Below are 26,711 nucleotides of genomic sequence, written 5' to 3'. Positions count from 1 at the left end.
CGTTCAGAGTGACATGTTATATTCAAGTTAGGTCGTCCGCCTTTCAAGGAGACATGTTGGGTTGTCACCTTGTTCAAAGTGACATGTTATATTCAAGTTTGGTCGTCGCCTTTCAAAGAAATAGATTGGGTTGTCACCTCGTTTAAAGTGACATGTTATATTCAAGATTGGGTTGTCATCTCCCTCCAAATGGCACGTTAAGTTCAAGTTGGGTCGTCCATCTTTCAAAGAGACATGTTGGGTTGTCACCTCGTTCAAAGTGACAAGTTAAATTCAAATTGAGTCGTCTGCCTTTCAATAGATACGTTGGGTTGTTATCTCCCTTCAAATGGCATGTTAAGTTCAATTTTTTGTCGTCTACCTTTCAAGTGACATGTTGGGTCCTCATCTCCCTTCAAGTGGCACGTTAAGTTCAAGTTGGGTCGTCTTCCTTTCAAGAGACAGGTTGGGTCGTCATCTCCCTTCAAGTGGCACGTTAAGTTCAAGTTGGGTCGTCCGCCTTTCAAAGAGACACGTTGGGTTGTCACCTCGTTCAAAGTGACAAGTTATTCACATCCTCCTCCTTTCAAAGAGGTACACTACCTTCATTGTGCAATTTTGAAAGTAACATCGAAGGTATGTGAATGTTGTTCTGTTTACAATTAATCCTTGCCTTTTGTTTGTTATTTTCAGCCCATTGGCGGATGTAGAGTATTGCTCAAAAGCTCTACTAACGTCTCAATTTGTTTTGTTCAAAGTTTATCAAACCAAATTTGGGTTCGTCAACTTTGTTTGACCAAGATCTCTTTCATCGATCCTAATCAAACAAAGGGGCAAGTTGTTGACATCAAATTTTGGTCTGATATTTCTAAAGTTAATATACTTTTAAGTATTTTATTTTTTTAAATAGTTCAAAATACATGTTTTGTCATTTTAATGCAATTTGTTGATAATTATCCTTATTCTCAAAGTATTAGGATTTTTATCGGTTAATTCAATTTATATTATTTTGTCACAGCCGGTTGAATACGTTCAAATATTTGTTCATTTTTTATAAAATCATTATTTATGTTAAATTACAGTTTTACATGTCATTGGTTACATTCATTACATTTTTCATATTCATTTTCTCTGTTACATTTGTTAATATTTATTTTGATATTTTTGCACAGTCCAGAAATTCATTCTAATATAGATAATATTTCATACATAGATATTTTATTAACTGGTGGTTTTGGCCCATGGTTTTAAGATAGTGGTATTGTACTATTGGTAGTTTTCAATTCCCTATTTAAAGAATAGTTTGCGCATTAGGTTAAAGGGTGGTGAATAAGAATTTAGGGGTAATTTTTCAGATTTTTTAATCTATTTTTATTGTTCCTCATTTTTTTCGGCAAGTAACCGTAGTTCCACTGGAATCCGGCGAGTCCACCACCAAAACCCACTTTGTTTTCTTCCATTCTCTCCAGCAAAAAAAGCTCCATGAGATCTGACCAAACCCATCAGCCCAACACTGCCAGATCTCCACCGGTGACAACCAAAATCCACCTCAGTTTATCACCTTTTTTCCGGCCAAACAGCCCCCATAATTTCCTTCACTGTTTCAGCCACCAAATCAGTAGCAAACCAACGACCAAACCACCACCTTTCCCATCCCTTTTCACCATCGCCAGACCCAAAACAGCAGCACCAAACCACCCATTTTCCGACGAAAATCAACCAGAAAACTAGCCAAACGTAAAACAACAAAACCCCATCTCCATTCTCTATTTTTCCGACCAAACCACCCCGAAACCCCAGACAATCGCGAGCTCTAAGCCCCAAAATCAGCCAACCAAACAAATCCAAAACCCCAAACCCATTTGCTGCCCAGGTACAACCGCAAGCCACTAGAGCTCGCACTACTGCTTGACACCATCTCCGACGAACATAGAACTTCAACAACAACAACAGCTAAACAACACCAGACCCATTTCCCTTTCCCCCTTTTTGATTTTTTGTTTGTTTTGCAGGCCGCCAGAGAGCTCAAAGCTCACACCATCAGACACGCATCGTTGCAACGTCGATTCCAGCAATAACAACGCCAACTCCGACGAGTAGCAATGCCTTCTCTAGCAAAGCTCCACCAGTTGCGATGACCTCTCCTTCGTGGGTTTGTCATTTTATTTTCTTTGTTTTAAATGATTTTTGTTATTTTTCTGTTATACATATAGATTCATTTACTGTTTATTGATTTTGCTAGAAAAATTATGCTTATATTTATATTAGCTTTGTTTGGATTTATTGATTTATGTGATTGTTAAGCTCTTTTTTCTTCTTTACTCGTTCTTCTCTTTCTATTATGATTGTGAATTTATGTTTGTTTCTATTTTAAATGGATAGATTGTTGTTCCTTTTTGTTACTGTTTCTTTATGTTTTTCATGGATTTTGTGATTATTTTAGTTTATTATTTGTTTATTGTTATATTCTAACTTATTTAATTACGGTTAATGATGATTGTTTCCATTATCTTTTAGTTTATTATATTGTTAATATTTATGTGTTTGAGAAAAAATGTCTGTTAGTTTGAAATTTTTTGTTAAGAAATTAGTTTACATTATCTAGTAATACTTTTCATTGCAATTTGTTTGCCACTATATTGGAATGTTATTTATTTTATTCTTTTTGATTATATTATAAAACTTGTTTGAACATATATTTTAAATTGGCCGATGAAGAAATTATCGTCGATTTTCAAGGCTTCTCATGTTAATAAGGACATGAACCTCATCTGTGAGGTCCCAAGGCAGTCCAACAGGTATACCAAACCCTTTGATAGTGCCAACGATTTTATTCTCATTTTCAGGAACAACACTGGCATTGTCAATGTATGTTTTGAAAAAATAATTAGTAGTGGAATATCGATATTTAGAATGACTGTTACTTCGACTTCTTCCGCAAATAGTATAAAATGACATCCACATGCTACACAGATGCATAAACAAGTGTATTTATGTATCAATTTATTTGTATGTATTCATGTCTTAATCAAAAGATAAAATTGGGCATGGATTTACCTCATCAACCAACACTTATTGGGTTGAGACATTACATAGAACCAGTCCTTCTTCTTTGGAAATGCAACTACAAAATCAAGTTGTTTGAACTCAAGATTCGAGCAATTGGCTAAGTAGTGACCGTCCTTGTCTCTTCTGCAATTGTGTAATCATTATAAATAATTATTTAGTGGACAACAAGAAGAAATAGTAATAATAGTTGAACAACTTTACTTTTTTACATGATGCTTGTAAAAACCCTCGCTTATCCATTGCGAGAAGGATGACATTAGTTCAGTTGGACCCTCGCCGTCAATGTTAAAACATTCAAATGGATATTGTTGCTTTACATCACAACTGACGACTTTCTTCTCTTTCTCTTTCGCTTTTTTTTTCACTTTCTCCTCCTCCTTCTGCTTCTCCTTCTCCTTCTCCTCCTCCTCCTCCTTGCCTTTTGGGGTTGAGTGTGATACTGGAGCAGTAGTCATTGATTTTTTTCTTTTACTAATTATAGATAGTGATTGGATAATCGATTTTTTCAACCTCCTACACTTCAAAGGCTGTGAAATCTTCTTGGATGTATGTACATCAATATTATAAGTCATTTCATTAAAAATATTAGTGAGTTCTTTAACACGACTAATCAAATAATCATGTTGCTACTCACATTTTTTGTATAGACAAGAAGATCATTTGATGTTAGAAGAGGAAGCAACACCAACAAAAGATTGAGTTGTTGTCAGAGATGAAGCTTCTTGTATCAGTTGATCTACAAGGTAAATAAAAAAAGGTTGAGAGTTTACAATTGATTATAAAATAATAATAGGTAGCAATTTATACTATGGTGCCACAGATGGACATTATGTTGCCATAGATAAATCTTTGTTCCCACAGATGAATTTTCTATAGCCACAGATGAATCTTCTGTTACTACAGATGACCATTTTGTTGCCCTAACACATAGGTGATATGTTCCAACATATGACAACTCTGTTGGAATATGTACCAACATATCACTAAAATGTAGCAACATACGACACATCTTTCAACAAATGAAATATATGTTGGACAACTGAACAAGACTAATTTCTAAAATCATATGAACAAATTGGTCACAAAAAGAACAATAAAAAACGACTTTCCACTAAATGTTAACAATACATATACATTTCCTCAAAATTAGGGCTTTTTTGGATTTGTTGATTTTCTTTCAAAAACAATAAATAATAGGTGCCATTACACCATTGTTCAATTTTCACATCTATAGAACGATTTATTGTTCATTAACCCAAAAAAAAGACTTAGTATCAAGAATGTATGGTTCGAAAATTGTAAAATCTTTCAAAAAATGACTTACCCATTTTAAGTCGAACACGATCTTCAGTTCAGAAAGAGGAGAGAGTCACGATCGGAGATGAGGAGGAAGATAAGATAATGGGGAGAATATTTGTTTTAATAGTCGGATTTTCGGATTTTCTAAGGAAGAAGAAGAGAAGAGAGAACTTTGGGAGGAGAAGAGAAACTTCTATTTTCTTTTACTTTTTTTAAAAAAATGATTTAGATCGAATTATAAAAATTGAAAAATGAAGTGTTTTTTTTTGTATTTTATAAAAGATTAGAAATTTTTTAAAATATTACTTTGGTCCCAAATTTACTTAATTACATTTTAAAATGAATTTAACTATTTATTTGTCAAACTGTCACAAAAAACAAAACCCAAACTTAATTGACACATTTCATTTAATTTTCTCATTTCAGGGATAAAATTTTTTAGATGGTTTATTCACAAAAAAAAGAGGTTTTCATTGTTTATTATTTTTCCCGTGATCACCGGAGCTCCACCGGTCCACCACCAACAACCCCTTAATGTCTCCCTTACTTCCATTTCCCAGCAGTCAAACGATTCCCTTTTCCGGTGAAATCTAGCCAAAGACACAGACCCATTAGCCCAACACTGCCAGATCTCCACCGGTGACAACCAAAACTCCTTCTCCGGCGAATATCAACAAGAAAACCAGACCGCAACAACATCAGTTCCGTTCCACCCCCCCCCCCCCCCCCCCCAAAACCCTTTTCCCCTCCAGCAATCTAGACTCGCGACCCACCTGGAACCACCAGTAAACTCCTTCTTTTCCGACCAGTAACCAGAGCCACCATTGCTCCTCCCATCTTCTTCCTTCTCCACGCCACCAGACCTCCAAAACCCCACCGGAAAACAACCAACTCGACCCCACACAACCACCACCACCGGAATTCGACGAAACAGCAACCAAAACGAAGCTCCGACAGCGAGCAACCAACAAAACCCATTTCGAATTTGGCCGGAAAACTTATCTCCAGTGAGCCTCTTTTATTCTTTACATTTAATTAATATTTGTCTTGTACTTCGTTTGTTAAGTAATTTTATTCACTAAGTTTTGTTATTGATTCAAATGTTGAGTGGGTTGTTCTTGTTTTTTTTTTTTTTTGTTTAGAATATTAACTTTGATTGTTTTGTACGTCATTTTGGATGATTCACTGATTGATTTTACATAATTTCTTTCATAGTGTGGAGTAGTAATTGTTAATTGTTCATTTTTCATTATCTTAACTTGTGTTCATTTTGTGACTTGTTCATATTTTCATGAAGCTCTGTTTTTGTTTTTTTTTATGTTCATTTTGGTATCTTTCAGTTGATATCCATTTGTTTTATTTTTATTATATATTTTATTCGTTTTGCTTTATAGTGTATATTTGGCTGCTCCTAATTTACTGAAATGATTGTGTTTTAAGGATTTTTAGCAAGTTGGTGTGTTTCTGTTTTGGTTATTATATAGTTACTAGTAAAATTACCCGCGCTTCGCGTGAGAATTTAATATCACGGAATTTATAAAATAATACTTAAAACCTATCAGACATTAAAACTAAAACACTATATTATCTTACATACAAGATTACGTAGTAACAAACATTAATAATGAAAAGGAAAATGAAAATCATTACAGCTTATCATTTAGCCTTAATAACATAAGCATAAATTATAAATTAATGATTGTAAAAATACATACCAGGATCTGTAACATAAGCAATAGTGTCAGTGAGCCACTCAACATGAACAAAGTATACAAATATTTAATTGTGAAGAAGAAGAAGTAGAGGAGGAGGAGGTTCAGAATTTTCGTTGTGCTAAATGAGAGAAAATCCCTCTGTTTATAGACAACAAATGTTAGTGTAGACAAATGTTTATTGTGCCTTATTAGAAATGTTACAACTATTTGGAAAAGTTGCAACCCTTCGAAAATGTTACAACCTTTCATAAAAGTCATAACTTTTCATTAAAGTCGCAACTCTTCATTAAAGTCGCAACTCTTCATAAAAGTCGCAACTCTTCGTAAAAGTCGCAACTCTTCATTAAAGTCGTAACTCTTCATAAAAGTCGCAACTCTTCATGGAAAGGAAGGCTAATTTTGTAAATAAATAAATTAAAAGGAAATTCTGGTTTGTGGTGGCGCCACGTAGGCGGGCCTAATATGATTGATATTATGTTGTTATCCTACTTAGTTGTTTCAAGTTATTTTATTTTATCCTTTGTTAGTGTAATATTAATTTTATGTTTGGAAATATTATAAGTTTTAAATTGGTTAAATCTCTCCGTCGGTTTTTGAGGCCTCTCCATTTTAAAAGACGAAAATTTAGTTTGTGTTTTTATTCCTTATATGTTAAAATAGTCGATGAAGAAATTACCGTCGATTTCCAAGGCCTCTCATGTTAATAAGACGAGTTTTTATTTTTAAGTTATTATTTGATTTATTCATATTTATTCATTACTAACACTTTTACTGCAGTTATACTTTATATGTTAAAATGGTCGATGAAGAAATTACCGTTGATTTCCAAGGCCTCTCATGTTAATAAGACGATTTTTATTTTTAAGTTTTATTCTGAATGATAATTTTGTTCTAAGCATTTTTGCACCTTTTGACATAAAGCCGTGAATGAAGACTACTAAAGTATGATGGGACAAGTAATAAACTGCAGTTATACTTAATAAACCATACTCCAACATGTATAGTTTACTTTTTGCAATACTCATGTGCCTATAGCTCCCTCCCATTAGTTTCAAATTGCAAAACAAGGTCTTCTGCAGGTTCAATGGAGTTGTTGACTTATCATCTTGATCTGCTTTGTTTTTTTTTTTCTTGATGACCGTGGTGTCTGGGCCAGTTCTCACACACTTAGACTAATTCCACGGAATACCTATCACCTCCCACCAACAATAGGTACCAAGTAACTCTGTCCTCTAAGGCTAGGGTAGATGGGAAGAATCACCTAGTGTTTTTGTCTCTGTTGAGATTCAAACTTGAGACCTCATAGCTCTCAACGACTTCATCAACCACTAGGTCAAACTCTTGGATGCCTTGATATTCCTTGTTTTGATGGCTTAAGTTTAGCGTTTTGATAAGTTTTCATAACTGAAGATCGGGAATACTTTGGCCTGACTCAACTTTTATTTGGTTTGCTTATGTCATCTCATTTTTAGAATGGAAAGAAGACATCACGTTTTCTCTGTAGATCTTCTTGAAAGATATGCCACAAAAGGCCGTGGAGCCATTACATGCATGGCGACTGGCAATGATGTCATTGTTCTTGGAACCAACAAAGGCTGGGTGATCAGACACGACTTTGGAGTGGGTGATTCTTATGGTACGTTCGCATAAAAGACTCGATTCTAATGGAAATTTGTAACAAAGACACCATACTCTTACCTTGTATCTTAAAGATTCGTGATGTGCATATCTGTAATTGCTCTTTTAATTCCTTTTTGAGCTTAATAGTCTCATATCCCTGACACTTTTGTGTCTTTAGCATGATGTTTATTTCTTCCATTCTTTCTTTTTCTGGATAAAGGTTCAGCTAATGTTTCTTATGCTATACTTGATTAGCTGGAACAGTGTAGACTGGTAACATCCAATATTGTTGTCTCATTAAGGAGTTCAAGTAGCAGTCATAGAATAAAACCCAATGAAATACTAAAATGTGATGAACATGCTTGGAGTTGCACGCGCGCGCGAATGAATCTCACATAAATAATGCCTCCTCAGTAGATCACATTTAAACTTTGGTGCTCACATTTGGATGCTGATGGTGTCAAAGCTCATTTTCTACCACTTTCAGAATTTGATGTGATGGTCTTTTCATCTTTTTTCATACAATTTCATGACTCTCATTTTATGTCTTTTAGTTCAATTTTTTTCTTCTTTTTTACATTATGAAAGTGTTGAAACCTTTCTCGCAAACAAATTTAAAGTGTTGAAGATTTCAAGTCGAGCTTCATGACACAGATGATTGTCACAGAGTTTGATGTTGGCTGGGGTGATGGTCGATGGCTTCTGATGGTGTTCATTATGAACTATAATTTTACATAGGCAGGGGGAGTGAGATATAGAGAGCTGGTGTTCTTCACTTACTATAGTTCTATAGGCTAGAGAGACCTTCTGATTGCCCATTTAGCTCCTACCCTTTTTTCAAAACAACTAGTAGTTAGATTTTGTGACAAAAAAGATTGACCGTGTATGAAGGTCTTATAAACATGAAAGCCTTAAGTTTTTCTTAGAACACTTAGTGATAGTGAGTTCAAATAAAGAGTATACTAAGTACTTCCTTGCAGATGTGATGCTTATTCGTTTTTACGTTGCTTTTGGTAACACAAAACTTTTGCTATTTTCTTATACAACTTCATTCTCCTTCCTTTTGTGGAACATGTGCTTTGTGTTAGGTTGTTGGGTTCAAGGGAGAATTCACTATTTTAACTTATCAGGAAATAAAGGAGGAAGAATTCACTGTTTTTGCCTTTTGCATTTGGCAAGAGTTGATGCAAGAAAGTTCAGCAAGTAGCTTTGATGCACTTTTGTCTGGAATGGAGAGTGATTAGAATATAATTGCATCCTAACACAGAAGGAACATTTGAGACCTACTGATATGACCTAATGATCGAGAAAGTGGGATGAAAATCAAGAGAAACAAGGCCTTTCTCAAAAAAAATAAATTAAAAATCATGAGAAACAAGGGTTCAATTCCCTGTAGTGGTGGGGAAAACACTACATGATTTTCCCCCATCTAAGTGTTGATGGACATAGTCACCCGGTACTTGTGTTAGTGGATGGTAGCCAGTATACCTAGTAAAATAGTCAAGGGACGCACAATCTGGCCTATACACTACCTTTGTGCCCAAGAAAAAAAAGATGAAGAGAAAATAGGTAATAGTTCTTTGAAGTGTATATTCAAGGTTTTGGATGGCATGTTTTAAAGTTTTCTTATCATGCTTCCTTGTAATTTAAACATCTTGTGTGTTAATCTTTTATTCCTTGGCAAATATGATCTTTCTTATTTTTTTGAAATTTTCCTTGATCTAAGAAAGATCATTGGGATGCATTGCATACTGTGAACTTGGTTCTACTTTTCTTTGTGCGGAGAGAAATGGAACTTTCCTTTTCTTAAGGTTATTTGTTTATGAAGCAACTTTTTTTTTTTTTGATGAAGTAAGAAGAATGTCATTAACAAAGCATCAAGCAGATGCACAGATTACAAAAGAAAGAAATATCAGCTCCCAAAAAGGCAAAAAAAGCTATCTAAACAGCTAACAGCAGAGATCTATGGAGCTGATAAATTCTAGGAAAGAATCGACACCAAGTACAGGAGAGAGATTAACCCAACCAAAAAGAGTAATCAAACATCTTGCTTTAAAGGTAGAGATGGGAGTTGGGGTGCCATCAAAATTGTTTATGAAGCAACTTAAAAAGAGCTTCAATTGAAATTTATAAATGTTGTGCTATGTGACTTCTGAGTAATGCTTTCTTGAATCCAGTGTTGACTGTGATTAAGTTTTGGACCTCTACATAACGAAGCATATCTTGGTGGCACTTATTTTGCACTACTCGTGTCAGATTATTAGGGAAATAGGGTAATTGTATTGCATTATTTTTGCAGATATAGATCTCTCTGTTGGCAGGCCTGGGGAACAATCAATTCATAAGGTTTTTGTTGACCCTGGAGGGAGCCACTGTATTGCCACTGTTATTGGCAGCAGTGGTGCTGAGACATATTATACTCATGCTAAATGGACAAAGCCACGTATTTTGAGCAAACTAAAAGGTCTTGTTGTCAATGCTGTCGCCTGGAACAGACAACATATAACAGAAGGTAGGTCAGTGCTTTCTAATTTCTTGTGTTATAGTACAAGATTTTGACAATTTGGTGATTTACGGACACTCATAATAGTTATGCTTTCTTTCTCTTCATTTTAATTTTGGATAATGGTTTCAGCTTCAACTAGAGAAATCATTTTGGGTACGGACAATGGTCAACTTTACGAGATGGCTGTAGATGTAAAGGATAAAATGGAGAAGTACATTAAGTTACTATTTGAACTTAAAGAACTACCTGAGGCATTCACTGGTTTGCAGGTTGAGTGTTTTCTAGTTTCTTTCTTCCTTATTTTCCTTCTTTTAACTTCTTTCCCCAAAAAGGAGAAAGCATCCAAGTGGCTTACCTGTTTCCTTTTCACTCCCTTCTCAATTTAATCAAGTAGTTCATGTCATTTCATATCGAGATGATGTTAATGAAAGCCTTCCTTTCTTTCATCTTCTTGTAGATGGAAACAGCAAGTGTGCACAATGGTACCAGATTTTATGTGATGGCTGTTACACCTACTCGACTCTATTCTTTCACAGGGATTGGATCACTTGATGTAAGTTTTATTTAGAAGTAATCATTTCTGCAGTTTGACTGACTCCTTCCCCTCAACATCTTCATTCTTTTTCTTATGGATCATTAGGGTTTTTTGATTTCACTTTCATCTTCACTTTACTAGCACGTGGTGCTGCCAAATACTAAAAATAGCTTCTTTCTTAGTTAAGTTACAGGTTTTGTCTATGTTTCCTTTGTGCAATTTTCATTGTTATCATGTTGAACATCTTTATGTGTGATTGGAGTTTTGACTGATATGGGATCATCTTTGAAATCTATATCAAGATTGTTTTGCTTTCCATATTGATGAACTATGCTTCTTTAGTTTGGAAACTTGAAATTGTTGGGCACGTCTTGGTACACTTTGCTACTCCTGCTGCCTTGACTTCTTTTGACTTCGTTGAATTTCAACTTGGTACACTTACTTTCTTGTGGTCTTTCTTTTCCTCATTGACAGAGTACATAGAATCTTGTGTGTTGTTGAAGAGGTTTTGAACAGAGTGTAGGACCTAATTTTTATTTGTTCCCAACAGCTCAGCTGGATCAAGTTGTACAAAGCTGTTGATGTATTCCTTTGGCAGCTGTTCCTGTAGATTTTATGTGCTGTAATATCTTTGCTTGGCATCTTTCATTCTCTACTTAATTATCTCCATCAGAGCCTATATAGACCTGTCCATGAATTAAAAAATTGTTAATATTTCCCCTAACCCTTTGTGCCGTAACTCTTAATTGAGATTCTGTTTGTTGGACATCAATTCCTGTTATTATTGTAATAAAGTTCTGCTAGTTCATTGACATATTGTGATCTGATGATCAATACATTTCATTGAATTGATGCATTTTGGTTTGCGTAGGCGATTTTTGCAAGCTATGTGGACCGCACAGTTCATTTCATGGAGCTTCCTGGTGAAATACCTAACAGGCAAGATCCTTATTTATGTGATTGTCAAAAAAATTGGAAGGAAGTCGGTCTTTAAATTGAGTTTTTAGATGACCTAGAACCACATAATTCAACATTGCAGTAGATTATGTATTAGAAAAAAGATAATAAACACTTCCATGCGCTTGGGCTAAGTGACAAATCGGTCGCCACCAGAGGGGCCTGCTAAAGACATAATATAAATGAATAAATTTAGGGAGCACAAATTATCAGGCATTATTTTCATTAACTAGATGAAAAATGGATAACAATTTCAGACTCCCATGTGTCGCAAAGCTCCATCATCTCCTTACTGCAGGATGTGTTACTGTGGCAGAAACATTCATATGCTGTGTTCGATCCACTATCCTGAAAGTACAGCTAATGTAATTCATTTTTGGTGTAATGTCCTGCTCTGACAAATCCAAAATGTCTCTAACAATGATTTTGAAACTACAGCAAGTGTAACTCATATCCAGAGAATGTCGTGATAACCTCCACCACCTGAACAAATTAATATAGTTATGATATTGAAGGGAAACTAGCCTTTGGAAGAGAGAGAAAGATTTTCTTTTCTGTAGGTTATCTTCAAATGTAATAATCTCCTGCAAAAATTTGGGAAAGCTTGATAATGAACTTGATAAATAGATTGGTAGGAGATAAACTAAGAAGCTGACTTCCTGTTAGGCCTCCCACATGCTCATACTCACCTCCTCTTAGAAGGGAGATTTACGGGGGACTCAAGCGTGAACATACTTCCAGCAGCTTCCCAAGGAGGAACTTACTATTATAGGAGTTAACTTCTCCTGAATCTCCCCACCCATGTTTCTTCTCATTCTGGTCAACAGAACCATTGCAAACTAATCATTCGAATCTTCGTTCATTTGTGTCCTCCAGTGGGCTTTCCTGAATACTATAATAATCAAATATCAATTAAAATTACTAATTTGAACTTCAATATACAATAATGTCGGTACTAATATAACATGTCAAAGTTACAATAGAGCTTGTAACTCCCAAACTATTTTGTAGAAACAGAAAGTCTGCCTTGTCTTTGGCCTCTGAATATGGAGAATCTTTCTTCCCATCTCACTCATCCTCTCTTTTACTTGTTACCTGTTCACCTCTTTCCTTGTGATCTTTTCTGGATCATTCTTGATATTCTAGAAATTGCAAATATGGTGAGGAAGCTGCTTTTCATCATAGGTCACAAATCTTTCGAAGTCAGAATGATCCAAACTGAAAATAACTATTGGCTTGAATGAATTGAAAGAAAACAAAGATTTGTTAGTAGGATACACATGAGTGTAAAGAAAATGAAAATGCTCAAAGGCTAACTCAAGTATTAGAATATCTACAGTTTTGGGCACAAGATTTTGGAGCAGTTGGACAACTTTAGCATATCTACTGTCAGATTTTCCATCTCGGTGAATGGTTCTAACCATAAGACTGAATTACCTGGGATGCCTGTGCCCATATAAATCACGGAGCCACCATTAATGGTAATAGAACTCCCAAAGGGTGTTCTTCCTTCCAAATGTCAATTTAGACAAGGGGATCCCTGTCACGACCCAAATCCCCTTGGTTGTGATGGCACCTGCCTATCCCAAGCCGGGCGAACCACGGTATTCATCTATTCAAATTAAATAAGCGGAAGTAAATCACTTAGGTCTAACAGTCGATACTCGATAATGATTCTTTTCTAGTTCTCTTTCCCTCAACCATCAATCCCTGTGCTAGTGTTAGACCTGTTGTTACTAAGGTCTATAAACGCAGAAAGAAGGGTGAAAATAAGGCTTAAATATAGTTGTTTTATTTATTAATTATTATGTGAATGTAATTCTAGTAGTTATCTAGCAGTTAACTAGCAGTTTAGGTAGTTATTTGGGGATAAATAGTACTGGGAAAAGGAAAAAGACAGGATTTTGGTGGGTAAGGATTTCTCAGGCAGATTTGGAGGTAAAGGTTCCTCGAAATACCTTGAATGTTAGAAGTATTCTCTACTAACTATTTGTATAACATATTCTAATTATCTGTAGCAGTAAATATTAGTTGAAGTGTTGTTCCTACTTCTGTCTTGTGTTTGGAAGTTTACAGATTTATTATTAGAGAATTGTGGGTTCCTAACAATTTTGGTATCAGAGCCTTTATGGTTTCAACCAGAATGGAAGGGAGGATTGAAGGATTAGAGAAGACAATAGATGAAGTACAACATGAGATTGGTTCAATACGTGATTACATGGGGCAGTTACGAGACTGGATGCAAAAAAAAGATGAGCGTGACGCTGAAATTCTTCAACATATGAAAGGAAAATCAGTGATTCAGGAAGATCCAATTAAAGACACAGATGTAATGGCAGAGAACAGCCACAATCGCAGAGGTGACGGATTCCGGGAAGTTCAGCCACAATTTCGTGATGAAACACGTCCTAGAAGACTGGAACTACCCTTATTTTCTGGTGATAATCCTTATGGGTGGCTTAATAGAGCAGAGCGTTATTTTCATTTCAATGGCATTGATGACACGGATAAATTGGAGGCTGCTGATGTTTGCCTTGAAGGTAGAGCCCTGGATTGGTTCCAATGGTGGGAGACCAGAACGCCGGTTGTCACATGGGATGTGTTTCGAGTAGCCATACTCCAACGATTTACTCCATCACAGTTAGGGAACTTATATGAGGTTTTGATAGGATTGCAACAAACTGGAAGTGTGGCCCAATATAGAGAAGATTTTGGGTTACTTTCAGCACCATTGAAAGATGCTGATGATGAGGTTTTGGTAGGAATTTTTATAAATGGACTGAGAGGGGAAATCAAGGCAGAATTGCGTCTTAGCAAGTTGGGAACTCTAACCCAAATTATGGACCAAAGCCAACGTATTGAAGAAAAGAATTGGGCTCTCAGCCAAGCCCACTTGCAGAGATCTATGCCGATCACACTTCCTAAGGTGTCAACGCATTTTCCAGGGACTGATAATAGCCGGACAGGAAGTGCTACAAGTTCCCATGTGCGTGTAGCCACAACACCATATCATTCTGCCCGTACAACAGTTTCAGCAGTACCACGACATTTTCAAGAGCAAAAGCGAGGAGAGATCATGCAGCCAGGACTTGAAACTTCAGCAAGGCGTGGTGGAGCATACAAAAGGCTATCTGATGCAGAGTATCAGGATAAATTAAGAAGAGGACTTTGTTTTCGCTGCGATGAAAAATATGGCCCCAATCACCGGTGCAATTCAAGACAGTTAAATCTGCTTATTGTAGCATCAGAGGACAGCGAAGATGGAGACATAGAAGAGCATTCAAATGAAATAATAGATGCAAGGATGGATCAGTTAAATGTTCAAGAACAACCAGAGTCTCAAAAGTTAATGGAATTGTCTTTGTACTCTATTGCAGGATTTACCACAAAGAAGTCCTTGAAGGTAGGGGGAACAATATTGGGGAAAAAGGTTATTGTGTTGATTGATAGCGGAGCCTCAACAAATTTTATTTCTCGCAATGTGGCCGAAGAATTAGGGTTAAAGCAAACAGAAACTAAGTCAATTGTGGTGGAAGTAGGGAATGGACAACAAGTAAAGAGTAGGGGAAGTTGTAAAGCTGTGGAACTGTGGATTGATAAATTGTGCATAACACAAGATTATTTCCTCTTTAATTTGGGAAGTGCCGATGTTGTGTTGGGACTAGAGTGGCTGGAGACTTTGGGGGATATTCAAGCTAATTTCAAAACGTTGACGTTGAAATTTGAAATAGGAGGGCAAACACAAGTTGTTCGAGGAGACCCCTCATTGTCCAAATCAGTGGTTTCACTCAAAACTCTGTTTAAAGCCTTGCAAACAGATGGAGAAGGGTATTATCTTGACCTCAATGAGTTAACAGCAAGGGAAGAACAAGAGAATATGAATTTGCAGCAGTTACTAGAAGAATTTGGAACTTTATTTGAGGATCTGCAAGGGCTGCCACCAAATAGGAGTCATGATCATGCTATCCAACTTAAAGAGGGATCAAATCCACCTAACATTCGTCCATACCGTTACCCTCATTATCAAAAAATTGAGATTGAGCGAATCGTCCAGGAAATGCTTGTAGCTGGTATCATTCAACCAAGTACAAGTCCTTTCTCCAGTCCAGTGTTGCTAGTTCGAAAAAAAGATGGTAGTTGGAGATTTTGTGTGGATTATCGGGCCCTTAATAAGATCACTATTCCAGATAAATTTCCAATTCCAGCAATCGATGAATTACTGGATGAGCTTGGGGGTGCCACTGTTTTTTCAAAATTGGATCTAAGATCGGGGTGCCATCAAATTCGAGTTTGCAAGGAGGATGTAGCAAAGACAGCATTTCGCACACATGAAGGCCATTATGAGTTTTTGGTCATGCCATTTGGGTTGTCAAACGCTCCATCTACTTTTCAAGCCTTGATGAATGAGATATTTCGGCTTTACTTACGTAAGTTTGTATTGGTCTTTTTTGATGACATATTAGTTTATAGTGCAGATTTTTCTACCCACTTGGGTCATTTGCGGGAGGTGCTGCAAATTTTAAAACATCATAACCTGGTTGTCAATCGAAAAAAATGTCATTTTGGTCAACCACAACTAGAGTATTTGGGACATATTATTTCCGCAAGTGGAGTCTCAGCGGATCCTGCCAAAATAACAAGCATGGTTAATTGGCCAATCCCAAAGATGTTAAAGGTTTGCGGGGTTTTTTGGGACTTACTGGTTACTATAGGAAGTTTGTTCGTGACTATGGGAAAACAGCCCGGCCACTCACACAATTGCTCAAGAAAGATGCTTTTCATTGGAATAAAGAAGCTCAGTTAGCTTTTGAGTCTCTTAAGGAGGCTATGGTCACTTTGCCGGTTTTGGCACTACCAAATTTTAACAAAGTGTTTGTGGTTGAGACAGATGCTTCAGGATTAGGGATTGGAGCTGTCCTAATGCAAGAAGGACATCCCATCGCTTTTCTTAGTCAAGGATTTTCTATTCGTGCTCAATCCAAATCAGTATATGAGAGGGAGTTAATGGCCATTGTTTTTGCTGTACAAAAGTGGCGTCATTACCTGATGGGTAAGCATTTCATTATACGAACAGATCAACGAAGTCTCCAATTTCTCATGGGGCAACATGTTATGGCTGAGGAGCAACAAAAATGGGTTACTAAGTTGATGGGGTTTGATTTTGAGATTCAATATCGACCGGGTTGTGAAAATAAAGCAGCTGATGCCTTGTCTCACCAATTTCATTTCATGGCTTTTTCTGTTCTACACAGCAGTACATTAGATGATCTTTCCACAGAAATTCAACAGGATGATCAACTCCGTAAATTGACTCAAGAGTTGCTGCAAAATCTGGCTTCACGACCAAATTATGTTCTAAAGAATGGCTGCCTATTTTTCAAAAGTCGGCTGGTGATTCCCCGTTCGTCATTACACATTCCCACACTCCTTAGGGAATTTCACTCTTCACCTACTGGAGGACACTCAGGTTTTTTCCGTACATACAAACGCATTTCACAAGTGTTGTATTGGAATGGAATCAAAAGGGATGTACAAAACTATGTGGCTAGTTGTGAAGTTTGCAAGCAAAACAAGTATGAAGCCCTAAGTCCCGCTGGCTTGCTGCAACCATTACCTATTCCTACTCAAGTTTGGAATGATATTGCTATGGATTTCATCAGTGGGTTACCAAAAGCAATGGGACATGATACCATACTTGTGGTGGTGGACCGTTTCACTAAATATTGTCATTTCCTCCTCTTATGTCATCCCTATACAGCAAAGAGTGTTGCTGAGTTATTTGTTCGTGAGATTGTACGTTTGCATGGTTTTCCCAAAACAATTGTGTCTGATCGCGATCGGATTTTTGTCAGCCAATTTTGGCAAGAATTATTCAAGTTGTCCGGTACTAGCCTCAAATTAAGCTCAGGTTATCACCCTCAAACAGATGGTCAAGCTGAGGTTGTCAACCGTTCTTTGGAAACTTATTTGCGTTGCTTTTCAGGAGCACATCCAAAACAATGGCCAAGATGGATTCCTTGGTCTGAATTTTGGTTCAATACCACTTACCATGGTTCCGCCAAGATGACCCCTTTCAGAGCTTTATATGGGCGAGATCCTCCCTCTTTGTTGCGGTTTACTGATGAAATTTCTGCTGTTGAAGAGGTCAACCAGCAGCTTATGGCTCGCAACAATATTTTAGATGAACTCAAAGCTAATCTAATTCATGCTCAAGCTCAAATGAAAGTCTATGCTGATGCTAAGCGTCGTGAAGTTGTGTTTCAGCCTGGTGATTTGGTCTATCTTCGTGTGCAACCTTTCAAGCTTCGCTCACTTGCTAAAAAGGTTAATCAGAAGTTAAGTCCTCGTTACTATGGGCCATATACCATATTGAATAAAATTGGTGAAGTTGCTTATCGCCTTGATTTACCCCCTCATTCACGGGTGCACCCTGTATTTCATGTTTCTTGGTTAAAGCGCGCAGTTAAGGATTCTATTCTAGTTCAGCAGCTCCCTCCTTTCTTATCTGATGAGCTTGAACTACAAGTGCAACCTGAAGGTGTAGTGGACTGTCATACACTCTTGAATGGTTCCAAAGAGGTGTTGATTAAATGGGAGGGCTTACCAGACTTTGAAAACAATTGGGAATCCTATGAGATCATTGATGCACAGTTTCCTCATTTTCACCTTGAGGACAAGGTGAAACTCGTTGGGGCGGGTATTGTTAGACCTGTTGTTACTAAGGTCTATAAACGCAGAAAGAAGGGTGAAAATAAGGCTTAAATATAGTTGTTTTATTTATTAATTATTATGTGAATGTAATTCTAGTAGTTATCTAGCAGTTAACTAGCAGTTTAGGTAGTTATTTGGGGATAAATAGTACTGGGAAAAGGAAAAAGACAGGATTTTGGTGGGTAAGGATTTCTCAGGCAGATTTGGAGGTAAAGGTTCCTCGAAATACCTTGAATGTTAGAAGTATTCTCTACTAACTATTTGTATAACATATTCTAATTATCTGTAGCAGTAAATATTAGTTGAAGTGTTGTTCCTACTTCTGTCTTGTGTTTGGAAGTTTACAGATTTATTATTAGAGAATTGTGGGTTCCTAACAGCTAGTTACTGCACATAAGTTCGATCAGCCCTGGAATATGTTGTTAGAAAGAACTGCAATGGGTAGGATCTCGAAAAAGTCCTCCTATTACTCCAGCGCTGGAAATTAATGATTGAAAGTTCAGTGTAAAATCATGCTACTCCCTGATAACTTCTCCTCTTAATGTGCCACTGTGGTTGACTACAAAAATATAAATTCAACTATTATCATATAAAAGTTTTTAAGTGTTCTTTTAATCCTTATGTAAGTAGTAAGGTGCATTAAGAAAAAAGGCAGCCCAATGCACTTAAGCTCCCGCTATTCATGGGGTCCGGGGAAGGGCTGGACCACAAGGGTGTATTTTACACAACCTTACCCTGCCTTTCTACAAGAGTTTGTTTCTATCGCTCGAACCCATGACCTCCTGGTCACATGAAAACAACTTTACACGTTATGCCAAGGCTCCCTTTCAAAGTAGTAAGGTGCATGACTAACAAAAATTTCATTAAACAACACAATTGAATATATAGAAGCAAGTATGTTCTTAACATCTCCTGCGAACTCTGTGTGTTCTGTAATTTGCATGTCATGCATCTAAAAACACATCTTTGGAGGTAATAGTACTTATAACTGTATTTTTGTTTGACAAGGTTGGTAATTTGTTGAAATGATTGAGAAAACTCTGCATACAAGACATATACCCTTGTAGAGAATCTTACGGAATGACTTGGTTCTCCATAAACACTAACTCATCAGTATTAACCGAAATGTCAATGATGCTTTAAAATGTGCATAAAAAAAAATCAAACAGAAATATTTCTTCAATATGCTCACATAAATTTTCCATCCCTTGAAAAGCCCTCCTATTCGTGTGTCTATATTTTCCACATGATTGCCAGGAGAACAACTTGTCACTCTTTCCTTTATCCAATTTTCCTTCTAATTTTGCATCCCAGTATTTATAACTTATTCACCCAAACTTAAAATCAAATGTCATTTCTGATGCATAAAATTTGAGGTTTATTCTTGTGCTAATTTTCTTGTTAATCTTGTTGGAAATAGCTAATTGTTAGAAGTGATTTCCTGCATTGAAAGTATCTGGATGTTGTTTGGCAAAGCACACAGTTTAGGAAGAGACATTTGTGGCTTCTCAACATGTGCAAAGTGTTATATTTACCCAATCAGTTGAGCAAACTGTTGCAAAGTTTAGGAGGAAAATGAAAAACAGGCACCTTTCAGTCGGGGAATATAGAGCCTTTCAAAAACTTCATTTACTGTTCATACTAGGACAGGTTTCATATGTTTACCAAAACCACTTTGGTGAACAATCATGTTTTAATGAAATACTTTTCCTTTGCATTCAATTATGCCACTTCAAGGGAATGATAGACTGAACCTTGCAAGTGATTTATGAAGTTTGGATTTGGTTGATCAGACATTTGACAAGAGCTTGGTTCTTTATTGTGGCATGTGCAGTGACTGACAAAATACACCCTCCTGTTTTCCACCTACCCTTACTCCAGTTCACAGCAAGTGATGTTCCTTTTTCATCATTGAATATAGCTGTCACAACTTCCATTGTCTGTGAAGACACTTTTGAGCTTGCACCATAACAGATTGTCTATCATTTCATATAATTGTTAATTTTTTTTTGAGAACTGGTAATTGTATTCCTTTGCATTAAGGGTTATGCTGGCAACCTCCAAAAAGATATCAAAATGGTCAAAACTAAACAGCAGAAAAAAGAAGAAGCTAATTACAGAATCCTAAAAAATCTACCAACTGGACAACATCCTCTATGTTTTCTTCTTTGCACTAGAAATGGAGATTAGCAATGCAGTTCCCCTTAATTTTCTGTAGAGAGGTAAATCTATCCTCAAAACACCTTGCATTCTTTTCTTTCCACACTGTCCATCAAATACATGCAGGGATCCTCCCCACCATCTCTTCTGTGACTTGCTACCACCTCTCCTAATCCAACAACTAAGCAGGTCTGCAGTGTGTTTTGGCATAGTCCACTTGATACCACAAAGACTAAAAAAGTGACCACAAGTGGCTAGTCACCTTGCAGTGCATAAATAAGTGGCTATTTGTCTCTGCATACTCATTACGAAGAAAACACTGTGATGCTATTTGGAATCCTCTCTTCTGAAGGGCATCATGTGTTAGGTAAGCTTTTCTGACTACCAGCCAAGTGAAGAATTTGATTTTAGTAGGGACCAGACAATCCTACACCTTTGAGCATGGACCTATACTGCCTTCAGGTTGCCCCAAGATTTCCATCTTATACAATCTGTTCATAGTGAACAACCTGCTAGAATATGAATAGGAATAAGAATAGTAAATATAACCCTACTTAGAATAGGAATAGGAATATGAATATTATATAGAATCCCACTTGGAAAAGAATTATAATGTAGTGTCCTAGCTGGAAAAGGAGTCTAATGTAGTGTCTATAAATAGGGCCTCAATGTAATAAAATAGGTACACAATTAAATAATATTCTTCTCCTATATTTCTCACATGGTATCAAAGAAAAGTTAAAAACAGGTGTTCATCTTGGCGGGTTCATTTCTAACGGCAACCTATTTGACAGTGATGGATATTTTTGTTTGAGAAATTTTATCAAAGAAACTCTCTGTTTCGAAACATGGATCTGTTGGAGGAGATTTTGAAGATGGAGATGCAACCTATTGAAGATTATGTGAAAAAGGTGGAACAAATTTATTTTGTCAGAAATTCCGGCCAAGAGGAGATTTGTTGGGTGTTTCCCCTAAGCTTCTTACCATAATTGAGTTTTCTTTTAGGAAAAGGAAAACAGAGTCCCCATATAAGGCTAGTCTTTTCTCTTGTAGGAAAAAAATTATGACTCTATAATGGAGGCTCATTCCTTTTAACTTGGTAACATTCATAATGTAGTCCTAGGGGCTTCAGGAGTTTTGTGTATGGGAGAAATGGTGACAGACACGTGATATGTGGACCTCTTTTTATTTTGAGTGAATTTGTGAGGTTATTTCTCTCGATATTATGTACTCTCTTTTATATAATGGATTGCTTATCTCCTCTTGTGGATGTAGGTCAATTGATTGAACTACGTTAAAGAGCTTCTACAATCCTGGTAGAGAATCGAGAGTTCCCGCTGGCGGCTATAACCCATATATGCCGCTCGTCTGGCCAATGGTTATGTTAACAAAAGTAGGGCCAAGGATATATGCATGAACCCCATATCTAGGGAAAGAAAACTCGGTCAGACATGTGACCATGTCAATTTTCGGTGACTTTGAAGGACTATTTTGTGTAAACTCCGTATCCGTTAGTATTTGTGTAGCACCGTGCCATGCCATCTTTCCAGTGACTTCTTTCTCATATCTAATTTGTGTAGCACCGTGCCATTTCTCTGGAGATTACTTCTCATATCTAATTTGTGTAGCACTGTGCACCTTTTCAATGACTACTTTCTCATATTTGATTTGCATAGCACCGTGCATCTTTTCGGTGACTACTTTTTGTATATAATTTGTGTAGCACATGCCATTTTTTCGATGACTACTTTCTCATATTCAATTTGCGTAGCACCGTGCCATCTTTTCGGTGACTACTTTCTCCTATCTAATTTGTGTAGCATCGTGCCATCTCTCCGGTGACTACTTTCTCATATTCGATTTGCGTAGCACCATACATCTTTCGGAGACTACTTTGTACTATCTGATTTCTGTAGCACTGTGCATTATTCTGGTGATTACTTGCTCATATATAATTTGGTAGCACCGTGCATCATTTTGGAGACTACTTTCTCATAATTGATTTGTGTAGCACCGTGCATCTTTTTGGTGACTACTTGTAGCTATCTTCGTTTCGGTTGGTGTTGTGCGAAATCTAACACCAACGACCATGTCAATACCACACATCGGTGTGTGAGCTTGTTCGGCCAGTTTTCCAGTGACTTTCTTGTGCAATATCGACCAGTCTCTTGATTTTGAAACGATTCATATCTTTTATACCAGATTTTGAGCACTTTCCATTGACCATTGCATTATTTCTAGCAAATCTGAGTTCTCCAATAGTATTTTCTCTCTGTGTCGGATTTACTTTTGTCAAAATAAAGGGTATACGTAGATATTTGGACTTGACAATGATACTTCTATCCCCCTGGCTAAAATAACATCTATCCACCTTTTTCTATCTATAGTCTTCGTTCGCCATTGGCCTTTTAAACAGTTGGACATTAAAAAATATTTTTCTATGATCTCGAGAAAGAAGTCTATATGAAGCAATCACTTGATTTTGTTGTTGCTTATGGGGAGTTTAGTTGCCTTGTATGTTGATTGTGCAAGTCATTTTATTGTTTGAAATAGTCTTCTCAAGCTTGGTTTGTGAAGTCAACACAGTATTTCAAGAGTTTAGCACGACTCGTAGTTGACTTGATCACTCTGTGTTTTATCGACATTCTGCATCAAATCCAGTATGTTATGAGAAGACTAAGCACATTGAGATTGACTGTCAATTTTGTGAAGTCGAGTGATCAACTTGCAAATATCTTCATCAATCCCTTCAATGGTCCTTGTATTAATTACATCTATAACATACTAGGTACATATGACTTGTATGCACCAGCTTGAGGGGGAGTGTTAGAACATGAATAGGAACAAGAATAGTATATACAACCCTACTTAGAAAGGAATAGTATATAGAATCCTACTTGGAAAAAAATTATAATGTAGTGTCCTAGTTGGAAAAGGAGTCTAATGTAGTGTCTATAATAGGTTTTCAATTTAATAATGTAGATGCATAATTCAATAATATTCTTCTCCTATATTCTCACACACCCCATCAGTAGTATGTCTCCACCTAGTAGTATCGGGATCTGGAGAGGGGCCTTTGAATTTGTCGATTTCCTTCAACAAACTAACTTGTTAATTTCCAAGTACGTACAAAACATACTGTTTGTTCATTTGCCAATGATGTTAGGAGTTATTGGATTCTCTTCTTTCAGTGAACTGCACTTCTTTATCCAGCAAAGGAGGGCTGTACACTTCGCATGGCTTTCTGGAGCAGGAATCTACCATGGTGACCTAAAATTTGGAGCACAACATAGGTAGATTTACCACCTGTTGCTTATTTCCTTACTTCTTTGGCTTGTTTCAATCCCAAGTTTTTTCATATCATGGCCTTAATGCTCAAATTTTATTTAAACTTTAGAGTTCTATACATTTTTTTTTTCTTTTTTTTTGATATTTTCTACAATTGTTGAAAACCTCACTGTAGTTCACCAAATGGGGATGAAAACTTTGTGGAAAACAAAGCTCTTCTGGACTACTCTAAATTCTCTGAAGGAGTTGAAGGTGTCAAACCTAGCTCTCTGGCTATATCCGAGTTTCATTTCCTACTTCTCATTGGTAACAAGGTTAAGGTGTGTTAGTGGTACTTCCATGACTTTGTTTCCATGTCTTTTAACCTTTTAATGGATCAATTAGTTGTAGCAGTTTCTAAAGTTTGAATTATTGTTCATGCATGCCTATGTCTATATGCAATATATGGCTTGGGGTTTTGCTATGCTCAAACCAAAGACTGGAGTTGTATGAAATTTTTTGTTTGGTTGTATATTGTATAATTACGTACCCAAAAATGAACTTGTAGGTTAGATGACATGGAAGCAATAATTATGAGGTATAAATATATTCTTCCATTTTTGAGTTTTTATCACTTTGGCAATTCTTAAGTGTGTCTACCAAATACCAATCATATATGCATTAGCCATAATGTTCTGACGTAAATTTTAGCTGCTTTTTCACTAAGCTTCATGATTTCCTGATATTAAATAAATATTGGTTTGTTGCACATGAAGAAATTAGGATATAGTTTCCTTTTTCTTTCAACAGAAGGGCAGCTGATGATTCTTAGCTTTAAACATGATTGTGTGGAAGGTTTAGACCTAATAAGGCTAACGATGATATCCTTAAATTTCTCATCTGCACACCTCTATTTTGTCAGTGTTAATATTGATGACTAAGTTTGCTTCAACTTTTAGGTTCATGTAGTGTACAACACTTGGTATTTTCGATACCAGTATTTGTATTCTCAAAAAAAGAAAGAAAAAGAAGTGTACATCAATCCTAAGTTGACTTGAAAGACTCCATTTGCTTTTTTGTTTTTTTGATGAAGTGAGATAATATCATTGATAAGGCATCAGGAAGATTCCAAAATTACAAAAGACAAAAAGTCTGTTAGGTCCAAATCAGAAGACCAAAAACAATGTTTGCCCCAATATATGAGTGCCTATGCTAGAACCAGGGAATTAACAAAGTCCAAAATATTGTCAACACTACTAACAGGGATAAGAAAAATTCCAACTGAATGAACTAACTAGACATCTAGCCTTCAGTGAGTGTGTTGGAGTTGATATTCCATCAATACAGAAAAACTCCATTTGTCATAATATCTTCTTTTGTCTGCTATTATCCACTTGAATTTTATATATCTTAGGAGAAATACTTTTCATGGTTAATTTGTTCTGCAAGACCACTGAGTATATTGTTTTCTATTGGGTAGTAGGTAGTCTATAACAATATTGCTTTTCAGCATTAATCCAATCTCTTGCAATATTAATCTTGTTCTACATTGTTAAATATATGGATGCTAGAGGTCTTCCTTTACCACATGACAGATCACAGAAGACAGTTAGAAGAACAACAATTTAGGACAAGGGCAACCTGACCACCCAATTATTGAGCAAATCACTTGATTCTGAAGAATGGATATTTCACCTTTGAATACCTTGTATAGTTATGCTTTAGTTGATGTCTTGTAGGTGGTGAACAGGATAAGTGAACAGATAGTAGAAGAACTTTATTTTGATCAGACATCTGATGCAGTTTCAAGAGGTATTATTGGCTTATGTAGTGATGCCTCAGCTGGGTTGTTTTATGCATACGACCAAAATTCTATCTTCCAGGTGCGGTAATAGTCATGTCCTAAAGCTTATGTGATGTGGTAATACCATTATATTTCTGCTTCAGTTTCTGAATCGACAATCTGAATTTAGGTGTCCGTAAATGATGAAGGTCGTGATATGTGGAAAGTGTACTTGGACTTAAAAGAATATGCTGCAGCTTTGGCTAGTTGTCGTGATGCCCTGCAGAGAGACCAAGTTTATCTGGTTCAGGTCGTGGCTGATTGAACTTCTATTCTGCTGGGATATATGATACTTTTTTTGAATATTTTGCCTCATTTATAACTGTCCCTAATCATAAACAGAAGAAACTCTTATTGCTTGTGAGGCTAAATATTTTCTTTTGGTTTTTCATCATAGACCTCATGTTATGCAGGCTGAAGCTGCTTTTGTTGCCAAGGAGTTCCTCAGAGCTGCATCATTCTATGCAAAAGTATTTAATCTACTTATTTATTTATTTACTTCCATTTTGTGGTTTCCATTTAGTTGTTGTTTCTTTGTACCTTCGTAAACTTGATCCTTGTCAACCAGCCACATGCCCTTAAGAAAATCTGATCCTTGTTTGCTAATTTCAAATTTCATTATGACCAAAATTTCCACAAACTTCTGTAGCAATAAATGTCTATGTCTACTCTATTTTACAAAGACCACTAGAATTTTGTTTTCTGATAAATGAAAATACTTTCATCTATCATACCCCAAGGGAAACCCCTGATAATCCGCCTTAAAAGGTCCTCTTAAGATAATCCCTTACATTTTCAGTAGTATCAAATTGATTACCATCTTGAATATTTCCTGTAAAAACTACGTCTTTGCATTAAAATTCTGCAATTCTTCATTCATGTCCCTTTTGTTTTCTTTTATGTTTGACATAGGAGGCTTACTAAGTAATCCATATTTATTCCTGGAACTGGAGACCTTTCTAATGCAAGGAAATGAATATTGCAGATTAACTATGTATTATCTTTTGAAGAAATCTCATTGAAGTTCATCAGCATAGGCGAACAGGTATG

The 26,711-nt window shown here is 36.4% G+C and overlaps 1 protein-coding gene across 1 annotated transcript in view; it reads left to right on the top strand.

Moving 5' to 3' along the window:
* The first annotated feature begins 7,528 nt into the window (after positions 1 to 7,528).
* Positions 7,529 to 26,711, top strand: part of LOC125832995 (vacuolar sorting protein 18-like) — a 55,732-nt gene continuing 36,549 nt past the window's right edge. Inside the window, exons 1-11 of the mRNA XM_049512164.1 lie at positions 7,529 to 7,698; positions 9,982 to 10,194; positions 10,318 to 10,457; positions 10,646 to 10,741; positions 11,595 to 11,662; positions 23,743 to 23,844; positions 24,015 to 24,159; positions 25,558 to 25,701; positions 25,792 to 25,911; positions 26,075 to 26,131; positions 26,647 to 26,706. Coding sequence (XP_049368121.1) covers positions 7,536 to 7,698; positions 9,982 to 10,194; positions 10,318 to 10,457; positions 10,646 to 10,741; positions 11,595 to 11,662; positions 23,743 to 23,844; positions 24,015 to 24,159; positions 25,558 to 25,701; positions 25,792 to 25,911; positions 26,075 to 26,131; positions 26,647 to 26,706 — 1,308 coding nt within the window. The 5' untranslated portion in view covers positions 7,529 to 7,535. The remainder of the gene's footprint in view (positions 7,699 to 9,981; positions 10,195 to 10,317; positions 10,458 to 10,645; positions 10,742 to 11,594; positions 11,663 to 23,742; positions 23,845 to 24,014; positions 24,160 to 25,557; positions 25,702 to 25,791; positions 25,912 to 26,074; positions 26,132 to 26,646; positions 26,707 to 26,711) is intronic.

Source organism: Solanum verrucosum, unplaced genomic scaffold (assembly GCF_900185275.1).
Source record: "Solanum verrucosum unplaced genomic scaffold, falcon-dt-bn FXZP01000288.1, whole genome shotgun sequence".
NCBI lineage: Eukaryota > Viridiplantae > Streptophyta > Magnoliopsida > Solanales > Solanaceae > Solanum > Solanum verrucosum.
The sequence above is the reverse complement of the archived record's forward strand: the minus strand, read 5'-3'. Positions and strand labels throughout refer to the sequence as shown.